Source organism: Squalius cephalus (assembly GCF_949319135.1).
Source record: "Squalius cephalus genome assembly, chromosome: 4".
Taxonomy (NCBI): Eukaryota; Metazoa; Chordata; class Actinopteri; order Cypriniformes; family Leuciscidae; genus Squalius; species Squalius cephalus.
The window spans coordinates 18484198-18506919 of record NC_137125.1 but is presented as its reverse complement, the minus strand read 5'-3'; the positions used below and the strand labels follow the sequence as shown (position 1 = coordinate 18506919).

General features: G+C 36.4%; 1 protein-coding gene across 4 annotated transcripts; it reads left to right on the top strand.

Moving 5' to 3' along the window:
* Nucleotides 1-4637: 4637 nt before the first annotated feature.
* LOC307157377 (uncharacterized protein) lies at nt 4638-21109 on the top strand. Of its 4 annotated transcripts, XM_079869274.1 has the most exons (5): nt 4638-4704; nt 5389-5560; nt 12109-12200; nt 12371-12463; nt 12572-13486. In XM_079869274.1, the coding sequence occupies exons 2-5, from the start codon at nt 5389-5391 to the stop codon at nt 13319-13321; spliced, it is 1107 nt and encodes a 368-aa protein (XP_079725400.1). In that variant the 5' UTR covers nt 4638-4704; the 3' UTR covers nt 13322-13486. The 4 variants fall into 4 exon arrangements, with proteins under 4 accessions (XP_079725400.1, XP_079725402.1, XP_079725401.1 ...); XM_079869275.1 differs by lacking the exon at nt 4638-4704 and having other exon boundaries at nt 5377-5560; XM_079869276.1 differs by lacking the exons at nt 12109-12200; nt 12371-12463; nt 12572-13486 and adding an exon at nt 17383-21109.
* Nucleotides 21110-22722: the final 1613 nt, after the last annotated feature.

The window sequence follows — 22722 nt, the reverse complement described above, 5'->3', positions numbered from 1 at the left end:
GTTCACACGCTGAAATGTGCATGGAAATTACATACAAAAAAACACACATAAATAATAAAACATAACAGAAGAATTCAGAGTAATAAAAACATTTAAATAATAAAACATATCAGAAGTATTCAGAGTAATAAAAACATTTAAATAATAAAACATACCAGAAGTATTCAGATGTCTAATTGTGTGCTGAAAATAACTGCTTATGAAAGTGTTTGTAACATCTAATATTTGAGAATCTGTCTAACAAGTCATGAGGTTGGCAATTTATTTTTTTATTATTATTGGGTTTTTTCACAGTCCATTTTGTCATTTTTGTTTGATGCATTTTCTATTGCCATTGCAAAAACTACTACTGTCATACAAAAAAGGTTTGTCTATAAATTAAACCAGATTATTCTAAAACAAATAAACGTATCCTAAATGTATATAGTTGCAATTGTCTTCTATCCACATTAGTATGCACAATACAGGTGTATGTGTAACATGATCTGACCTCCATTTAGGGGTTTTATTGCAGTACATTTTCATCAATCTTTTCTCAAGGTCAGCATGTGTCGTTACAGCTCTTTCCAGTCTGTCAAAATCACCAAAAAATCAGAGAAGGAGTTATATGACAAATGGAGGTTATTCAAAATATACAACAGAGACAGACAAATAGAAAGCTATTGGTGTTTCAGTGGGACAGCATCAAATACTCTGACACAACCTTAAACATTAACATAAGATCAGTTAATGTAAGGTTTATTTAATTTTAATGTAATATTTTGTTAATGTATAGTTGTCCACAAAACTCCACATCTATGGAACACTTAATAATGTATATTTGTAACATCTGCTGCTCAAGACTGGAACTGTTTCTGTAACAGTAAGCAAATAAAGATTAAAAAAAAATTTGCGTGAAATATCCCTTTAAACTCATACTTGAGTGTGCAATCTTTCTTTTAGGGTACGTTTACACGTCAATGATATGCTTAAAACGTTTTTAGTTGAAAACGGTGTCGTGTAAACAGGCCCTTAGATGCAGTTTTTTTGTTTGTTTTTTACTGCAAAGTTTTTTCTGGGGTATATTTTTGCATTATCCTTTTATGAAAGAAGGCCAGTAATACTGATACCAATACGGCTACTGATGTCTCTATAAAAGTGATTTTTCCCCCTCAATTTTAGCCATTAAATACAGCCATTCAACATTACAGTATAATTATATTTAATTATACTGTATAAATAATTATAATTAAATTCTTTATGGTGGATATCATGACCATTTAAACATTCTCAACAAACTTCAAGGTTGATAAAACTGTTAACACAGTACTATAATTAAGTCCGAACATAAAAATAAAAAACTTGTGGTAGATGCAGCTTTCAGAGAACAATCTTGCACATTTCCCCCATCAACGATGGCAACACGGATCGATTCAAGCTCAAAATATATAGACTAAGAATAATACTGAATGATAAAAATCAACCTATTTATATCACCTGGCTTTCTCTAGTAACCCCTCCGATGTACCAGTCGAAAATGGACTTGACTGACTTGTAGAAAAATACTGTGTTCCATTTTCCAATGTTGACCTGCACACATTCTATTAGCGTCTTGTTCCACAATATTCCAAACTTAACAACCTTTGCCTCTGTAATACAACAATAATGTCGGCCGCCCAGGAGACCCTGAAGTCATCATCTAAAGGTCACCCTACCAGAAAGCAGAGGAATGCTGCAGACCAGGAGAGGGTCTGAGGTTCTTCCAGATCGGTCTGTGTTGGGGGGCACCTGAAGATCTTACAATGAGCTCTGATCGGCGTTTGAGAGGTGGAAGAAGTAGCAGTGGAGTACATGCCGACTACCCCCTTGATAGAGGCCTGTGTAACCGGTCCAACTGAGTAGGGCGATCTCAAGGAGACTAAAAACCACAGCCTCTAGAGCGCTTCTTGAGATCAAGTGAGTGAGGTTTACCCGCACAGCGACTACTGGCTTACGGCAGTTACACTCGCCCCCCTAAACCTCAATCCCATCCGGGTGACCGCTTCTACTCTACCCACTTACAGTTACACATGTACTTCGAATGCCACAGCGTTTTGTGGATTTCCCTTTTCTTCGGGGACGAGGAAACCTGAGGAGGGGGCAGTATGACACTGACACTTTGTTCTCCATTATATCTGTGTCTACTGTTATTTACCTGCTGTTGGGGGTTGGGGGGTAGCCATGCCCTAGATGGTGTGGGACCCTGAAGAGGAGGGATGACAGTCTAGTTAGCAAGAGGACAGAGACATTCCTGATTCTGCAGAACCGTTTGCTGTGTTGCATAAGAGACACGACAATCAAACGAGGAAGCGGTTGACAAAGCAGTTTCAGATAGACCTGCAAGATATAGTTTCAGCATCGACATCACAATGTGTCGATGGTCGCATTGCAGGATGTGCGATGTCAAGTAAGACAAATTAATCCAAACACATCAATCTATAACTTGGGCCCCAAACAGAAAAGCGACTGACAGAAGAGCCCATGCACTCAAACAAAACAAGACAGAAGGGCACAGACATGGCAAACAAACCACCATGAGCTCCGACAGAAAACAAACACACTGGACTGGCAGAAGTGCACAGGGCATGGGTGTCACGACCCTGACGCCGAAACTGAACCAAGACTAGACCAAAGTGTCAAGATCTAGACAGCACACCCCGAACACACAAAACATAAGAGCACACACTGCATTAAAAGGGGTGTATAGTATTCCTGTAACACATTTTCAGATGAAAATTTGAATTTCGGATGAATCCGGGTGTATTAGATATGGGAACCAGTATTCGTTGTGTGAAAGGGAGTATTAGATACCTGACCAGAAATGGGAAATACCACGGGTCTGTATACTGCCGAAAATATACCAATTCGGATGTATGTTATTGAGGTATTCATCCATGCAACTGCCATTTGTTGCCATGGCAAGTAATCCCCTTGCATTCATGCTAACTCTTTCCCCGCCAGCGTTTTTGAAAAAGTTGCCAGCCACTGCCAACATTTTTTATCATTTTCACAAAAAATGTCATGGCCCCCAGACTCTTTTGTTGTATGAACATCTGTACACGCAATATATCAAAAGAAAGAACAGACCCTCTGCTTTTAAACCCAACCTGTTTTATTCTTGCTTAATGCACACTTTTTTTTAACAACACTTGAATATGGATACGTTTTTGTAAAAGACTACATCCAGATCAGATTCAGAATGATGATCAAAACATAGATGGAGTAGATCGAGTCCAATGACATTGGTCCATCAACACCCCTAAAGCTTCAAAATACTATAGCTCGTTCTCGGTCAACATTTCATTTCATTTATCCCACTAAGAAACCCATACAGCAAAGTAACTTCGTCGTTACATTTATAATACATCCCTCTTGAAACCCTTACAGGTGAGTGACTTGATAGGTTGCAGGAGGTGCACAGCAAAACTATAAAGTTCAAACAATAATTCATTGTTTTTATGTGTCGGAAAATTTTTAAATATAATTTAAAACATAAAAACAGTCAGAAAACAACATTTCAACAGAAAACAACATTTAAAAATACAAGTCAAGTCACCTTTATTTATATAGCACTATACAATACAGATTGTTTCAAAGCAGCTTTACAGTGATAGCAAGAAAATGATTTATTTCAGGCTGTTGTTCAGCTCAAGTCAGTTCAGTGTTGATTCAGTTGTTAAGATCATCAATTATTAAATTAGTTCATTTCATCTGTAAAGCAGCTCTGTAGAAAACAGTGATGCCATTGTCCAGCTTGGATTGTTAACAATACAAACATGGATATTAAAAGATTGCAACAACCTTCTGAACTTGAGCTGAAGATGAGTTGACCCAGTCTTGTGTGTACGATACTGTGGAAAAGAGGAAACAATATCTGATATAAATACAGTATATTTTCCGTGAAATAATTTCCTATATCATATTTTCTGGACTATAATAAATTGTGTGTGTGTGTGCGCGCGCGCGCATGTGTGTTTTAACTATAACCTAAAACATGCTATGATTTATACTCCAAAGAGATTTTTATAATGCATTTAATGATAAGTAAGCAAAAATCAAACTCTAAAAGTGTTTTTAAAAGACATATTTCAAACACACCAATAGCTACAGACTGAAACACTGTAAGCTTGCACAGTTCTGACTCTGAGAAGAATCCACTTCAACATCATGCACAAACCAGGTAAGACTGATAATCTAAAATGGCTCTGTCAAAAATTATAAAGCTTGCTATATTTGAGTTCAATAATAGTTTTTGATACATATATTTGATTCATATCAAACAAAAATGGGGAAAAAATGGTTTGATATAGAAAAGTTCCAGAGACCCCTGGTAGGTAGGTAAAGTAATTAAAAAAATAAGTAAATAAAGAAATGGTGTATGCACTAAATCGTTTAATTAAATCATTAGTGTTTTGCCTCATAGACAGAATCTCACGTATTAGATGTGGTTCAAACCTTTCTTTGGTAGTTATTTTCAGCACATCACTAAACAACATATATTTCCTATTTCACAAAGAATTCAACTCTGGATGCTGCTGATAAATGTTTTATTATTAGTATGAAAATGCACATACGTATTTCTATGCACTTTCGTAATTTTAGAAAAGGACTTTTATTTTGGAGTTGTGATTTGACGTCATAAGGCTGCGCCGCGCTCTTGCTTCTGTTGTGATTCGGCTGAAGAAGGTTAGTGTTTGTAAAGTGTTTAATTCAAAGCTATCCGTTCAGGTTATTTCATAGTTTTAACAGGATTTGTAAAAAAATAAAAAATAATGCGTTATTATTGAATGTAACGTTGTGATGCATTATCTAACATCAGTGCATGTTCATTTGTTTGAGTAAAGCGCATCCACACATGCTTAACAGAAAATGTGCGTCTCATTTCGCTCCCTTTATTATGAATCAGTTTATCATGAACACGAATTCAGTCACGGGTAGAGATGAGCAAAACAGAGCTTTTTGAAACTCCGAGTCAATTGAATCAAATGCTTTTCAAAATGATTCAGAGATTCGAAGCGCTCGATTCGTGAAAATAGTGTAAATGCAATGAGAACAACAAACACTAAAATTTTGTACATTTTAAAATGCAATTACATATCATTAACTACCTATTTTAAACTAAGTATTACTCTAAAAATTAGATGTTTTATATTTTGTGTTCTTTTATTAATTTGTAGTGCTAGTTTTGAGCCTTTTTTATAACTTTTAGATTAATCAGGTGATTTAAGTCCATTAACTCTCACTCTGACTGACTCTCTTACCAGTGAACTGAACTACTTAACTAGATCTAATTTAGACACACACAGAGATTTAGTTTTGAGTATTTTTCTTTCTACTAATTATTCTCATCCTAAACATTCTATTATAAAGATGGCGTTTATTAAAGTGGAGAGTGAAGACATGAGGATTGAAGAAACAATTAGAATAAAACATGAAGAAACTGAGGATCAAACAAAGATGCTGTTTATTAAAGAGGAGAGTGAAGAAATGAAGATTGAAGAAACATTCAGTCTGAAACATGAAGATCCTGAGGAACAAACAGGTTGGTTTCATTCTCAAAGCTGAACTCTGTCATTTGATCCTTATTAAAATGTCCAGCTCTACAGAAATGAATGATAGTTTTGAAGAATGAGTGTCCTAACAGGGTTTTCCCTGGGTCAAAAAGGGTCTTTGGTGGCGGTGGACGGACACTGTGTGAACTGTGAGCACAGGACTGACAATAAATGCAAAGAAACAGTTTGTAATATTAATTGATCCTATATATTTATTAATTAAAATTAATCGCTGTCAGGACAGATCATAAAACAATGTACTGATAACCATTTTTCATTTAAACATTTGTAAATGTGTGATAAGTCACTGACTGACTGATTAAAAAAAGTTAGTAAAAAAAAAGCAAAAAAGTAGCATTACGTATAAAATTAGGCTGCCTCTGACTAAAGATTTTTCTAATCGACTAGTAGTCGTTCATTTGAGCCATTAATCAACTAATCGCATGTTTATATTAACTTAATTACTTGAATATATACTGGGTGGCAGGGATACTAAACCATAATAATCCTTTAATATATACAGATGGTGGACAACCAGAATGCCTATTACCGCAGCGGCGAAAATAAACCAGCCGCATTTCAAAGTTGTTCCCGAAATGACCGCCAGGTGGCGCAAAGGGACATTGTGCAAAACAGCAGCAATTGCCGTATTTTAATTGCCGTATTTTAAAATGTAAGTGGGTTAAATATAAAACCCTAAGCTAGGGGTGTGCGATATGACGATTTTTGATCGTGGACAATTAAAATGTCTCCACGATTTGCTTTTGAAGAAATATCGTAGAATCGTGCATTATATCTGTTCTGGCGCCTCTTTCCCAACATACTGAACAACGCAACGTATATTCACATAAAATGTTAACGCAGCGGAACGGGACTGCAGTTCACAAAAGTTCATATTTGCATGTGCTTTAATGCCTTGTCGGTTAAACATTTAATTTGCGTGCTGATGCGCTGTTCTACGTGTGCGTTTCTCAGCAATACATGTGAAGCTCACATGCACTAAAAGCCTGTCTACCAGCGCCTTGATACTGGACTAAGTTATCTTTCGAGTCTTATTGTGCTTATACTGTTAAATACACACAAGGTTTACATAAACAAAGTCGGTTATGTCTAAAGTGAAAGCAAACTTGAGAAAATTGAGAGAAAATCTGCTTGTCAAATGCGTGTATATTAGACACGTCGCGCGCACCTCTTAAAGAGACAGTAGCAATAGTAAACACGCTGCCGCTTGTCCTTAAAGGGATAGTTCACCCAAAAATTATCTCATCATTTACGCACTCTAATGTTGTTCCAAACCTGTTTTAATTTCCTTCTAATAGTTTCTAATATTTTTCTAATATTAATATTTCCATAGGAGAAAAATATACTATGGTAGTCACTGGGGTATATCAACCGTTTGGTTTCCCACATTCTTCCAAATAACTTTTATTTTCAACAGAAGAAAGAAACTTATTCGAGTTTAAAACAACTTGAGAGAGTAAATTATAATAATTTGAATTTATGATAATTTGAATAAAACAACAAAATGCAAAGAGAAAATCACTCACTGCTCTTGACTGATAACTTTAATAGTAGCTTTAATAAGTATCAATGTATAATTTATACAGTGAAGTCTGTTTTGTTTTATTTTCATATTTGTTCATTTAATTACTTTCTTCAATGCTACTTGTTAAATACACCTACTGTAGCTGAAAACGTAAAGCACTGTTTAGCCTATTTAATTTGTATATTAAGTTGTGTATGTGTAATGTGTATCTTTGATTTTAATATTTAATAACAAAGAAAATAATGACAAATATATTTATCTTCGCACCTGTCTGCCATTTTTTTATTTTGTTACCTAAGGTTTTTGTTTTTAAAATATGGACATTAGATTGGCTGTAGTGCTAAGTCACAAAATAGTAACATAAACCAACATAAAAAGAATCGTGATAAAATCGTTAATCGTGATTTTCCTGAAAAAAATCGTGATATGATATTTTTGCCATATCGCCCACCCCTACCCTAAGCCTAATAGGCATATTTTTCATATATATAAATAGGCCTATTAGGCTACAACAGAATTGAACCAAAGATAGAATCAATTTTAGAACTGAAAAAATAGAGACGATATTAGGAGCAATGACGCTGAATATTTTTACTATTCTATTGAGGAATTAGATAAATGAAGAGCTCTCGTGAGCGATACAATTGCATAGTAATTTAAAGTGATTTCGAAAGCAGTCCTTAAAAAATAAAAATAAATACATGGAGTAGTGTGGCATAATTTTTGAGAGATTACGCGGAACGTGTTTTAGTTAAGATCCTGGTTTCAATGCCCTTAATGTATATAGGCTAGGCTACTGCTTTAAAAAAATGTCACAACGCGTTTTGAGATTGTTTTGAATTAAACATTGACGTTTAAAATGTAGTGTTTTGGCACACCAGGCCGAGTGACGTTACGCATTGTTCAAAAATCAGGTTTTATTCTGGCATGTTGAATTGACGTTAGAATTTTTTTTTAGATTTATTAGATTTAGATTTTAGATTTCGTTACATTTATTTTTCTCATAACAGCTAAAATAACTTAATATATGCCTTGTCTTAATATGACCTACTTAATATAGGCAATAGGAATATAATAGCCTATATAATAAATTAGCAAAACCTGGCCACTAAATATTTAATTTTCAATTATTTTAATGATCACAATTAAAGTTTTAATTTTATTAAATTGAACAAGCGCAACAATCAGCATTTAATCAAATATTCTAAAAGATGTTTATTTCAACATAATATTTCGTTTTTTCGACATAATATGTGTGCGTGCAACAAGCAAGATGTGTATTTGTAAATCCAGTGATGCGTGCATTGATTTTTATCAATAAACTAGTGTTTTCTGACAGTTTCGACTGCAAAGATGAAGTTGACGATCGCCATATTTGTAGTGAACGCACCTAGAGACAAAAGCACATAAAGACATAATCAGAGAGTAGCCTTTTTCTTTTCGTTTTGAATTATTTCGTTTGAAGACATTTCAAGCTTTGTGTATTTGATGTATTTATCATGTCTGTGTGAGGCATACGCTGAGTTTCGTTAAGTTAGGAGGATGAGATGCGCTCCAGCTGACGTGCAATGCAAGTGACCGCACGGGCGCCTCCATGATTAGTGTCTGTTATATTTGCTTCTCTTACTTATTCAATCCAGGCAATTGGTTGATGAAAAATTGATTAAAATTAAGATACAATTTATAGAAAACGAAATTCACTTTAAAGAAAGGTTTTCTACTAAACAAAACTTAATGAAGTGGTCAAAATCATGTCTGACCCACTCCATATCCATCTCTCGATATAATGCATCCTATCTTACTCGTGTTGTTCACTTTTCATATTCAACATAGATGGAAAAAAATAACATTATAATATTTTAACAAATATGATACTAAATGAGATTATTTAATGGCTACAACAGTATAGTAGGCCTATAGACTCTATTTGTACAAATTGCTGCACATTAATTTAATTAAATGAAACCTTGTAATGAATTCACACTGTAGGGTAGACTGTGTACAGTTGAGACACCTTAAATAACTTGCGTTCGCAGCAAGCACAAGTTGTGATTTTTTGAAATAATGGTTCTTATATGGCTCTTTGTCTGGGTAAATGGTTCCATGACAACCCTGTAAATGTCCATGTAAAAAGTACTTGTTCTGTATTTTGTAACTATGTATCATGAGCTATTTGTCATACAATTGGTGGTCTTTTTCCCCTTTTTAATTTAACAAGAATAATTAGCGAGTGGGGCTGATGTATCTCCAATTGACTAAAATATGAATTACATTCCTTTGTGTAACATAAGATGCGATATGGCCCTGAATGTGTTTTTTGAAATCATGAAAAGTGTTGCCGTTGCCGCTATCAGTTCAGTGGCAATGGCTCACCATCACAGACGAGCGCCTTACAGACGGGGTAAAATCACAATACCAAATGCACACTAAAGTGTCCCTGTTTGTGATATAGAATTATTGATGAATACCTTTAGCTTTGAAGGCTACCCGATCACACTAAATGCGCCTCTAGCACGCATTGTGTTTATCATGCAATTTATACGCCAAAATGAGTTTTTACGTGCATAGGCCTACTGTGATACGCATGGGTAGGTTTAGTATTGGTAGGGTACGTGCATATGATACTGTAGGCATGGGTAGGATTAGTTGTGTGGGGTGCGTGTATTATACGCAAAAAGTGTGTATCAAATGCACGTGAAAACTGTGTCATATGCACGTTAAAACTCATTTTCGCGTATAAATTACACGATAAACAATGCGTGCAATCACACACACTTAGAACACTCATTCATTACACAGTAAGAGAGAGCTGAGAAGGGTCTGCTGGCATCATGCAGTACAAGAGCGGCCTCTAGAGGTGTAATAAAAACTATCGCTGATGCCTCGTGTTGTTTATTTCGACACGTGATTCTGCGTGCTGCACTGAGAGCACACGCTGCGTGGAGAGCGCTGACATCAGATGCGTGTTTAAAGCACCGACAGCTAAAAGGTAGCCTATGTATTATGAAGGTAAAATAGTAGCAAAACTCGAGAGCACGTAGATGTGAATTTGAGAACTTGTACAATAAATATTCGTACTTGTACATGAACATTTACACTCACAGCTCCAATGTGAAAACCTGTAAAATAAAAATCTGAAGTTGAATGTTGAAATTTGCACTCGCATACAATAGTCACAAACCTGTATTCTGAATCTGAAGCTGCAGACAAGTAGACCCAAATGTGTAAAATGCCATTCACAAATATACAACGACAGACACAAACTTGTAATATATATTTTGCGTTTAATCTTACGTTCACATTCGCAGTACTACCTCAAATAGGCACTTGCAACTTCTCAAATCTGTCACTGCAATTTCAAATTTCACGCCTTGACTTTTGCTACTCTTTTCGCGATATATCAGGTGCAAAACTAACTTGTGCACTTGAAACTCAGAGGCGGCGAGAGAGAAGGGGGGGCGGGAGTGGGGGGTTCAAATGAGCCGTTTTATTGGTTGGCAGCTAGCCAATGAAATGGGACTTCGATGATGTCACGAAACCCGCGTGCACTGAAACACTAACATGGCTTAATGCATTAGACTGATATTAAAAGAAATAAATGATATTATCAAACTCAGTAAACGCAATGCTTATAATGCATACTACAGAAAAGCAGATGAGCACAGAATATGACGAAAGAAAGCAAATGTGTGTTCAGTGCAAATAAACTTGCAAGTTTCATCACTTCAATACATGTTTTGTTATTTTGATTAGATAATCATCAAGTGTTTATAAAATAGAAGCAAAAGTGTGAGACTATACATTTAATATTTATGTCATTTCAATGCTCTGGCATTGTAGATATTTAAGCATGACTGTTTGGATTTATATGAAATGATAATACTTACAATAAAATTCCATATGTAACATTAACTAAGGTTAATAACTTCTGTATAAGGATTGTTCATTATTTGTTAATTAACATGTACTAATACATTCTTAAATTAAGGTTTTTATTTGTTAACCATAGTTAATGCACTATCAAACTAACATGAATGATCAAGGTGCAATTGTATTGCTCAAATATTATACCGATCAAATTGTTACTTTTTTATTCATTAAGTTGGCTTGAAAAATAACAGTAACTGGTTTTATTTGTTATTTATTTTTGTTTCAGTTTGAATGAATGTCTTTTATTGACTTCAATATTTATTCATATTATATATTTATTTCATTTAGCATGTTTTCATGGTTCAATACAGTTTTATTATTTTTATAATAAAGTTCAGCACTGTTTTACTTGGAGTGTTATGTTTGTTTTTATCCAGTATCAATTTTAAAAACTATCGGTTGATTAATCGGTTATCGGCAAGTATGGCCCAACCTAGCTATCATTATCGGTAAAATCCACTATCGGTCGACCTCTATTAGCTATACTATGTGTATTTAAATATCAGAAACATAACTAAACCTTATATGACTGAAAACACTGAACTGATCGTCTTTGGTTCAGCGAAAGCCAAAGCGCGAACGAATTTATCAGCTGATGACACGGGACACTGACCATTCTAATCTCACCAGTGTGATTATTTCAAATAAAAATAAAACTATATTTTTTGCAAGTGTTTTGGAAGCTAAAGTAGGCTACATTTACAATTAATTTGCGTCATAAATCTGAAAGGGCACGTGCCCCTCGGTTTGAATAGGCGCTTCTGATCGTTTCATAATGTTTTTCTCACTTTTGATTCACACCTTTGCAAACCCACCCACATTTCACAGCCATGTATATATAAAAAAGGCAAATGCCACGGAACTTATTTTGCAAACTGAACTGTTCCGTCCGAAAAATGAACACCTCTTCGTTTTACAGTTCCAGGATGACGAACACAAGAAAGGTAACACAAAAGCTAATAATTGTATTGTTGTTCAATATGAATTTAAACATTCTTCTGGTTTTAAATGTTATTTATCACATTACCTACTATGTTTTAATCATTCCACTATTGTTGACAGAAATCTTTGAAGGAAAACAGACCCCCAGGCCCTGCATTAACAGAGAGGAGGGAAAAGGCTGCGACAAAAAGCGTGTGGTCCCGAAAAAAGCGGTAATTTGCTTTATTTAATATTTTTAGATACATTTTACATTAAACTGACTAGCTTTGTAACAAAGTAGGCTACCACGGATTTTAATTGTTATTTATCACATAGCCTACCTACTATCCTTTTAATTGTTATTTATCACATTACCTACTATGTTTTAATCATTTGTTGACAGAAATCTTTGGAGGAAAACAGAGCCCCAGGCCCTGCATTAGCAAAGAGGAGGGAAAATGCTGCGTCAAAGAAGCGTATGGTCCCGAAAAAAGCGGTAATTTGCTTTATTTAATTTTAATTTCATTTGCTTTTACATTAAACTGACTAGCCTTGTAACAAAGTACCACGGATTTGTATTAACACGTGTTTTCTCTTGATATAGCCAAGTACTCTGTTTAGAGAAGTGATGGGACACCAAAGACAAACCGTGTCTGAGGACTTAAGGCCTGAGCTGGCAAGGCGCGACGCAGAGATAAAGGCACTAAAACAGCAGCTGCGAGTCTGCAAGGCGAAGCATGTTGAGGAGATGGAGGCCCTGAGGAGTGAGCTGCGTGTCTGCAAAGAGGCACATGTAGAAGCAAAGGCATCCCTTGCTGATATGCAAGCTACCCACAGAGGGCTAATCGAGATCCACTCCACGGTTGTAACGCAGCTAAGAGAGGCACAGACAGCGGTAACTGAGGCTCTAAGGACACGGTTGAACTGTACACCCGCCGCAACCTCAGACTGTCTGACTCCGACCAGGGGTACTCCGTGCCAGGATGCAGAGAGCAGGGGAAGTGTGCCTTCTTCTGCCACAGCACCTATTACAATCTCTCATCCCGATCTACCGTTCACTTCTCCCACTCCGGAGCTTCTTGAGTCGCTGATGATGCAGAGTCGGGGGCGACCAGATCGGTATGGTTGCTTGCTGTTCCGCGCCGTGGTACCGCAGCAACTCTACGAAGAGTGGGCATCCACAACAAACTGGGATGGTTCGAGAGGCAAACGTGGACTGCCTGTAAACGTAAGGCAATTTATAACTAATTCAGTTGCCCAGAGATTCCCCCGCATGGCTAGCTGTGACGACAAGCGGATCAAGGACAGGGTGAACGAATTTCTACGCTCCCCGAGGAATACTATTGCTCACTGACGTCTACAATATTAGATATTGTAGTCATCAATGTGTAGTCATTATTTATTTTTTTAAAAATTGTACATATTTACATTTTGCTTGTCAAAATTAACAAATTATATTGTAGATACTATTTTTGTAGCTAACGAAATTGTGTCGAAAAAATAAAAAAAGTGTTTTTACAAGACTTTGTGCTGTTTTTTGTGTTTATTTATTATTATTATTATGAGATGTAAATTCAGCCATTCTGTTGGATAAAAATTGTCCCTAATGTAAAATGGAAATGAATGGTAATTTTATTTTATAAATATAAAATATTTAATATAGGCTATAGGAGAAAAAAACAATATGGTGTAGCAATATTTTAGATCTATCAAATCTCTCTGCATTAATAATAAAAAAGTAGCCCATGTTTGTTCGGGATTTGAACCCGTGTCATCTGAATTATTAAAACGTAAGTTATAGCCTACCACTCGGCCACGAATTTTTGTTTTATTTTGTTTGAAATGTATTTCTACATATTTTGCTTTCGTTAATGTTAACCAATTCTGTTGTAGCATAATAGGCCTATATTTTTTCCCTAAAAGTTTGTTTTATTCTCTGCTTTGTTTGTTTATATTTTTACAAATTCAATCAGTCTCATTTTTGTTAAAATAATAAAAAAAAAGAAAAGTTTTTTTGTTTTTTTTCAAGATCTTGCAGATAGGAAACTTACCTTTTTAAAATGCCGCAGTTGCTGCTGTTTTGCCCTGTCACTTGCGCCACCCGGTATAGCCTAGTCATTTCGCGAACGACTTTGAAATTCGACTGGTTTATTTTTTCTGCGGCAGTAATAGGCATTTTGGTTGATTATTTATTAAAGAATTCAATTGATAATCATAACAACATGTAAGCCTATTTAATTCTGAATATAACAAAGAATGCTTAAACCGACTAACATCGGTTAGTAACTGCAAGTCCTGAAAATGTTTAAATTTTGCGGTAAATTATTTAAATTTATTTCACTGTTATGTTTCAGTTAATAAATCTACAAACACATTAAAATAACACGAAGTAAATGACAAGTAACCTATTGACATAGCCTTTCTAAATTATAGGAAAACTGGGCACACAATGTTAACGTGTGTCTACTTTGTTTAAATTTAATGAATTTGAATTCGTTTAACCACAATATTTATCTTGAATTTATCTGTGACCTCAGCTCAGATTACTGCCGCGCGGCAGATTACGTCATAAAGAGAATAAACTGACACTTTTCAAAGTCTGTGATTACAGCGCCACTCAGCGGTAAAAGGCAGCAAATACACATCCCAATTTCCCGCGGCGGTAAAAGTCTTCTGGTTGTCCACCATCTGTAGGCGTAATCTATAACCTATTCTGTGCTCGAGCACACATAAACTAATAGTAGACATTTCAGGCTTTCTATTCACCTTATTCTGCGCCCGTTCTATTTCCCATGATTCATAGCGGGTTCAACTGACTAAATGGTTTTCTACTTCCGGTTGAAGTGTTTGTTTACACAGAATGCAAGTACTAGCGTAAAGTGATCATTTGTAGTTATTAAAGTAGTAGACAATTTAATTTGTTGGTCAGCGACTGAAACTGCAGAATAGACACATGAGCATAATGAATTCATAGAAAATATTGCTCAGAAACATTTTTATTCAAATCACAAAACAACTGTTAAGTGCTGCCGCTGTTAACAGAATGAAAACTCATTTTTTACACAATCATACATTTAAAAATGCTGAGCATAAGTATTGTTGTACATAAGTGAATATTTACAAATACAGAATGTTGTTCATATAAAATTGTACAATTTGTTGTTAATGCAAATCTGATCAAATCTATTGTACACAAACTCAAAGAATAACAAAAAAAATCATACAAAGAGTAAATATAAACAGTAAAAAATGACAAAAGGCAGCGAGTGTCAATATTAAATATACAGGAGCAATTTATGTAGACGTGTAAAGGGTGTGTGTTTGTGTGTGTGCATCTGCATCTTCCCTCATCCTCCTGGTCTATCACTTCTGCTGTTGCTGTACAAAAAAAAAGAGCACATAGGCTACATATTAAACTCTACAGTTTCTGTCCATGTTTCTCACACTGACAACATTACAGTAAAAGCTTATGATAAGCTCTTCCTCGCTCAGGCTAATAACTACCTGGCCCACATAACGATAGCAGCTAGCTCTACGATAGCCTTCAGTGGAGTTCATAGCACTAAACCTACAGTAACATTCAGTGGACAAAGGCATAAACCATTAATGGCCATGTTTTTAACACATTTACTCATAATGGGCTTATTGTTCATAAAAATGTAGGTTAGAATGCCCACAGACAACACGAACATTTTTGTAGCAGGCCGGTGGAGTTCGTAAAAATGTAAACAATCGTAGGTAGCTAACTAGGTTAGCTGTGAAGTGGTGCTATCGCTAACCAGCTACACAATTCAACATTAAAAGTGGCTTACCTGTCGCTTCGACACGAACAATTGCACGTCTCTTCTTCACCACTGGTCTGTCATATCCAAGGTATAATTCCTGGTTGGGATGGTCATCCGTGGGGCGTTTGTTAAACAAATTGGTGCGAATAGACACCTTTTTCGGTGGATGCTTCAGTTTTAACGCAGCTAACCACTCTAAATGTTTACTCTCTGGCATTGAATGTATCTGATACGGAACCGGACATGGGCATTCTCTCCTTCTTATCTTATGCTCGAAGCACTCAGTTTCTAAAAAGTTTGAAATCTTCTTTGAATTGTTAAAACAACCAACAACAGCACATGTGGAGCCTGAACTCATTCTCTCGCTGCTAGTACAGGTCGAGCGCTACCAACCGGAAGTAGGCAACTGGAGTCGTCGTCATGGCAGGCAGCGCGCATTGTTTAGAGCAGAATAAGGTGAATAGATATTTCTCATGTCTGTGAGCCAAGCATATGCTGACTTTCAGTTCATTTTTGTGACGACCGAGAGACCGAGACGGCAGAAAGCATATCCTGTTAGATTATTTTATTTTAAAAAAACACGTTTTGTTGTTATTATTCCTTTAAACAAACAAAAGACCCTTTACAGTTACAAATGATGTGTTTTTTTATAGGGTTAGTTCACCCAAAAATTTAATTTCTGTCATTAATTACTCACCCTCATGTCGTTCCAAACCCGTAAGACCTCGTCTTCAGAACACAAATGAAGATATTCTAATGAAATCCGAGAGCTGTCAGTGTGACTTATAAGAGCTTATTTGTTGATCCTGCAACATGTATATACGGCTGTTCTTCAAACATTAGAAATGTACTGTTACATGCATCCAATGGGATCTAGGTATTTGGAGATATTTTTTGGCTTTTGTCTTGTCAGAATCAGTACAGGAAAATTACTAGACATCCCATATTTGCTATTCTTAAAACAGTCTGGAATGTTGTTCAGGTTGTGAAGACATTTAAAACTGAGTATCATTGACATAACAGTGAAATATAATGACATTGGCTCCTTGGGGAAGCATACAAGGAGAAAAGCAGAGAACCTAATACTGAGCCCTGTGGCACACCATACTTTCCTTGAGTAAATGAAGATTCTTCTTGTCAAACACAAGTAGTAGCAGTTGGCTAGATGTGACAAATGTCCACAAATGCCAACATATAAATCTGTTCAAGAGAATGTCATAGTCGGTGTTGGCGAAATATCTAATGACTAGATGCCGAGAGCAGTTTGTTTATAACTTTAATATACATAGACAATGTGGCTTACATCCTGACTGATATTGTTCACAAATACAGTTTCTCTGCAAAACTGAACATAGTTGAAATGCCAGTGTTTTTCTAATACTTTAGACCTTAATTGCAGGTTTACCAGTTCTTATTGGTCAAACTGTGGGTTTTAGATAGTGGGTTTGATAACTTTTTGATAAGTATTTGGGATGTGTCATAAAAGTAAAGAGTAAAAAATATTGTGAAGAGGTTCTGAGCTTACAACAACTCTTTCAGTTGCTTTGTGGCTACAGGATTCTGCATACATGCCTACATGTTTGGTGTCTGTTGTTTGGTGCCATTGTTAACTTCTCTGTTTTCACCTTAGACCTGACAGCGCTGAAAGAGGAGGAGAGTGAAGTACTGAATGAAACGGAGGAGAAAGACCAGTATGATTTCACAACTGGAGAAAACTCATTTAGTTGCTCAAAGACTGAAAAGACTTCCTCGCGAAAAAGAGCTCAAAAAACCCAAACCAACTTCACCTGCCAGCAGTGTGGAAGGAGTTTCAAGAAAAAAGGAAGCTTGAAAACCCACATGAGAGTTCATAAGAGAGAGAAGCCTTTCACCTGCCCTCAGTGTGGAAAAGGTTTCACTCAAACAGGAAGCTTTAACAGGCACATTAGACTTCACAATGGAGAGAAGCCCTACCCCTGCAAACTGTGTGGGAAGGGTTTCACGACAGATCTAAACCTAAGGTATCACATGAACAGTCACACTGGAGCGAAGCCTTTCACATGTGATCAGTGTGGAAAGAGTTTGAGACACAAGGTAACCCTTAAAATGCACATGAGGCTTCACTCAAAAGAGACCGTTTTCAAGTGTCATCAGTGTGGGGTGAGATTTAAAGACAGTAGACACCTTGAGAATCATGTATTAAGTCACACTGGAGAGAAGCCTTTCATGTGCTATCAGTGTGGAAAGGGTTTCACGCTTAAAGGAAACCTGCAGACTCACTTGAGAATTCACACTGGAGAGAAGCCTTTCACCTGCCCTCAGTGTGGAAAGAGTTTCACACTCAATGGAAACCTTCAGACTCACATGAGAATTCACACCGGAGAGAGGCCTTTCACGTGTCCTCAGTGTGAAGGGAGTTTCACGTATAAAAGAGACCTGAAGCGTCATTGGAAAAAATGTTGTGGAAAGGCATCGCAGTGTTCCTCAGCGAAGCAAGAAGCTTAGAAAAAGGAGCAATTTCAAAGTCATTTGCACATTCACTCTGGAAGAAGGCAATTTAATTGAGATTAGTGTAAAAAAAATGTATGTCACACTTAAGATTAGTGTTCAATTCTCACTATTTAACTATGAATTTTGCCTCAAACTCTTAATTACTGCTTATTAATAGTAAGGTAGTTAAAGTTTAGGTATTGGGTGGATTAAGGGATGTAAAATAAGGTCACATAGAAAGAAACTTATAAGGTTTTATAAGTACTAATAAACAGAAAATATCCTAGTTATTGACAACCAGTATTCTAGTAATATGCATGCTAATAATCAAAAAGTTAATAGTGAGAATTCTCCTCTATACTAAAGTGGTATAAAAATGATTTTGTCATAAGACCGGGACACACCAAACCGACTTCAATGTGTATTAGTGGCGAGGAAAGCCGACTGTGTTTCGGTACTTGAACTAAAAGCTGTACTTGAACACACCAAAAGGACTAAAGGAACTAGCACGAGCATTCTTGTATATACTTGTGTGAACAGATGATGCTCCTACACATGTCATTTATTTGCATCTGTCTCTTTAGCTTGATGCTGTTTATTTTCTTTTGTCATGTATATGTGAATGCCATACTTGACCATCTCCTTTGATAAAGTTTCAAATATTGAGCGGTTGCAGGAGAAACAGTCTAATTTCTAAGGTTGTATTGAAGCGTCCTCATATTTTTTATTCAGTTTAACACCTCAAAACTTGTGTCCTTCGGTGAAATAATGATGTAAAAGAAAAATTGTCATGGGGACCACTGAGCAAGAGTCAAGGCTTCATCTGTATATTTACGGACAGTTGTTCTGAAATGTGTTTGTCCGACCAAATTTTAAGTAGGCGTTTTACCTCGTTCACCTCGTGGCTATGCTCACACTAGCCGCGTTTCCATTACAGATTTGCGCAGAACTATTGCGAAATGACAGCGTTTCCATTAACCGATGTGACTAAATTGTTTGTTTTTTTATCTTGTGAGTCATTCCAACAATCATGACGATAGATGTTTGTAGGTTTGTGTATATTCCAGCCTCCACACTAGCCATTATTTTTATTGGAAGGAGACGATGATGTGTTTATTCAAGCATTAATGGCAAGGAAAGCCCCTTATACTTGAGAGCGGCACATATGAGGTGTTCCTCCTCCTTCTGCTTCAAGGTCTTGATAAATTGTGGCATTTTTGTTGTTGTTTAGAACGTTGTTTGTTTAGTCTTTTATGAGTTTAATGAAGAACTCTGTCTCGTCTTCTGTCCAAACATATCACGTCATCTTTAAAGAATGATCGACTTTTACATACGTCAGGTGACCCGTAAATGCGAAAAAGACGTTTCTATAGCAGTTTTGCGAAATATTCCTTTTTCGAATTGCCTGAAAAACCACCTCATGCAAGCTTAAATAATTTTTTGCGATATATGGGAGTTTTTGCGAAATCTACGTGTTTCCATTGGGCGTATTGTCAATTCGCCATTTTAATTTGCGCAATTTGAAGGGTAATGGAAAAGCGGCTACTGTGAGTCCATAACTAATTATTTGCATATTGGAATCTGATCTAAACTATTGACTGTCCCCACTGTATCACAACTGTTCATATCTGATTTGTGTCCTGTTAGTTTTTCTGAATATCTGCATTGGTTTCTATGGCAATGATGTTGCACTGGTTGGCATTCGCTGGGACTACTGCATCTTCTGAGGCAGCGGCAGAAAAGTAGGAGGTTGGCATCTGTATATGTGTCTTTATTCCGTGCTGTCGTCTCCGCCAGTCTCAAAACATGTCTTAAAGGTGCTTTAAGTGATGTGACGCGTTTTTTAGGCCAACATTTTTTTGTCACATACAGCAAACATCTCCTCACTATCCGCTAGCTGCCTGTCCCCTGAACACACTGTAAAAAAACGCGGTCTCTTGACACCACAGGCTCCACAAATGGCAAGAAAAACAAACTGGGCTCACCCGCACCACGAAACACAACAAACAGTGTTCCAGCCAATCACTGGCAAGAAGTATTTGAGGGTGAGGTTTGGGGGGGGGGGGGGGAAAGAGAAACATGTTTAAGATAATGTTTCTCTTTTTCTGCATTCTGTTCTGCAATATATAAAAGCATTTATCTAACTTGGCGACATTACACATTGAATGAAGTATCAGTAAAACTTAACTTTCTTTGTAGTGACTACTTTGACTTTCCTTTATGTCATAAGGGAGGGGAGGAGGGAGGAGACGGGATGAGGAGGAGGGAGGGTCTAGCTAGCCTCTGTTTTGTTTGACAACAATTCGAATGTCAACAAGAAGTTACTCTCCTGGCATCGCTTAGAGCACATTTAATTTATAGGCTATTGTAATTTTTTGCTCAACCAGCACTTGCAGTAACACAATCTTGTTTCAGCATGTTTCCTATAACATTGTCTGACATGTTTTACATGGCGTGAGGAAAGTCACATAAACCACGGGAAATTCGATTAGAGCAGTCAGACTGAAACTGATTTCATGTGATTTTTTTTTTCTTTTCTTCTTGGTTCGGTTTCAATATATTAACTGTAAACATGTATTTCAAGTAATTTTGGTGCTTACGTCATTGCATTTTACTTGTGTATGTACTTTAAGTTTGTTGTAAGTATATGTGATGAGTGCATGGTAAAGATAAACAGCCACATCTGCCTGCTTAACAAAAAGTGAAGTTGAAAACTTTTTGATTTGACTGGATATTAATTAGTTTATTTCAGTGCTTCTCCCCATGGATTTATGCTGTCAAATTAGGGTGTATAAAACATCAAAGAGTTATTTTAAATGCATTGAATTTCTATGAAATTTCTCTAAACATTAAATTCTTCCCTGAACGCAATAAAGCACATGTTGTACACAATTTATACCATATTCAATATCACATTCTATCTGCGAGTGAAAATCGGGGCTAAAAACATGAATTGTGTACACAGAGTAACGTACCATGTCTTAAAGTTCAAATCATCTCAAACCGGTTTCCTGAACATGACAATGAGTTCATTAAACTCAAATGGCCTTCAGTCACCAGGGGCCATATGTATAAAGCCTGTCTTAAGTCTTAAGTGTGTCAAAATTCTAAGAATGACATAATTTTATTCTTAATCCTAGACTTAAGAATAAGTGTGATTCATTAAGTTTCCTAAGTGTCAAGACTGGGTCCCAGCTCCTAAATTATTTAAGAGAGCTGGAGAGGTCCCCTAACCTAGTTATGAGTAACAAGATGGCAGCAGAGAGGAGGAGGCCACTTTTTTTTTTTTTTTTTTTTTTTTTTTTATGTATTGGAGTCTAAACTAGATGTACCGCATGGCGGTACAAAATATGACCGCCGCTCAGGCCTGCACTGGCTTTCCACAAAAATAAATGACGTGGAGCAATTTGGCTGTATTGCGTGTTTATGTATATACCTAAAAAAAGTAGTATGTGCATGTCTGTGTGTGTGTGTGTTTTTGTATGTGTGTGTGTTTTTGTATGTGTGTGTGTGTGTGTGTGTGTGTGTGTGTGTGTGTGTGTATGCGTGCGTACATGTGTGTGTGCGCGTGTGTGTGTCTGTGCATGTGGATTTGTATGTGTGTGTATGGGTGTGTGTCTGTGCGTGTGGATGTCAGTGTGTGTGCATGCTTGCGTTTGTTTGTATTCCTGCATGTGTGTGTGTGACAGTTAGGGTTGCCAACTTCAGAAAAGGAAAATGCGGGACAATCGTGGTTATTTATAGGAAAATGAGGGACACTCAAAATATTTGCACTGTATCACACAGTGTACGTCATTTCAGTGTCTGCAGTTAAGTTTGTGTTTAAAAGGTTATCAGACATAAACACATTTGTATTGCTTAACCTATTTATGTATTTAATTCTAAAAATAATTTTAATGTCATAAATGAAAAAAGTCACATTACAAACAAACCATAGTTCAAAATAACAGCATTTATCTAAAATAGAAAGCTTTTTTAACATTATACACTAGGCTTACAGTTCAAAAGTTTGGGGTTAGTAAGATTATTTTTGGGGGAAAAAAATAAAGTAATTGCCTACTTTTATTCAGCAAGGATGCATTACATTAATCAAAAGTGACAGTTAAGATAATGTTACAAAAGCTTTCTATGTACTTTCTAAAAGCTTTAAAATATTAATAATAATCAGAAATGTTTTTTGAGCATATTATTCCCTCAGGTAGATTACATGTTTTCTTGCGTGGCTGGATGTTAGACTCATGAACAATAATCACGTTGTTTGCATTCGCCAAAATTGATTAGCCGAAATCAAAACGTGGACAGTGAAAGGAAATTACCGTTAGGGCGAGACGAGTCCGGCTTGAAGCGGAAGCGACCAGACGGCAGAGGATGTTCGCAAATCAAACAATGATTTGTCTCAAAACAGTGATTAAAAAAAGCTGTGATTGGATGATGACAGGTGTCGGTGATCATTCTCAAGTGTCGTGGTCAGCACTGCTGCTGTTGCTGTTGCATCAGTCAG

What these genes read in the sequence shown, in the direction of transcription:
- LOC307157377 (XM_079869277.1), top strand. Translation starts at nt 11,898, where the DNA reads ATGCCACGGAACTTATTTTGCAAACTGAACTGTTCCGTCCGAAAAATG. An exon ending in GTGTGGTCCCGAAAAAAGCG is followed by an intron (nt 12,201 to 12,370) that starts GTAATTTGCTTT and finishes ATTTGTTGACAG; the next exon opens with AAATCTTTGGAGGAAAACAG. An exon ending in GTATGGTCCCGAAAAAAGCG is followed by an intron (nt 12,464 to 12,571) that starts GTAATTTGCTTT and finishes CTCTTGATATAG; the next exon opens with CCAAGTACTCTGTTTAGAGA.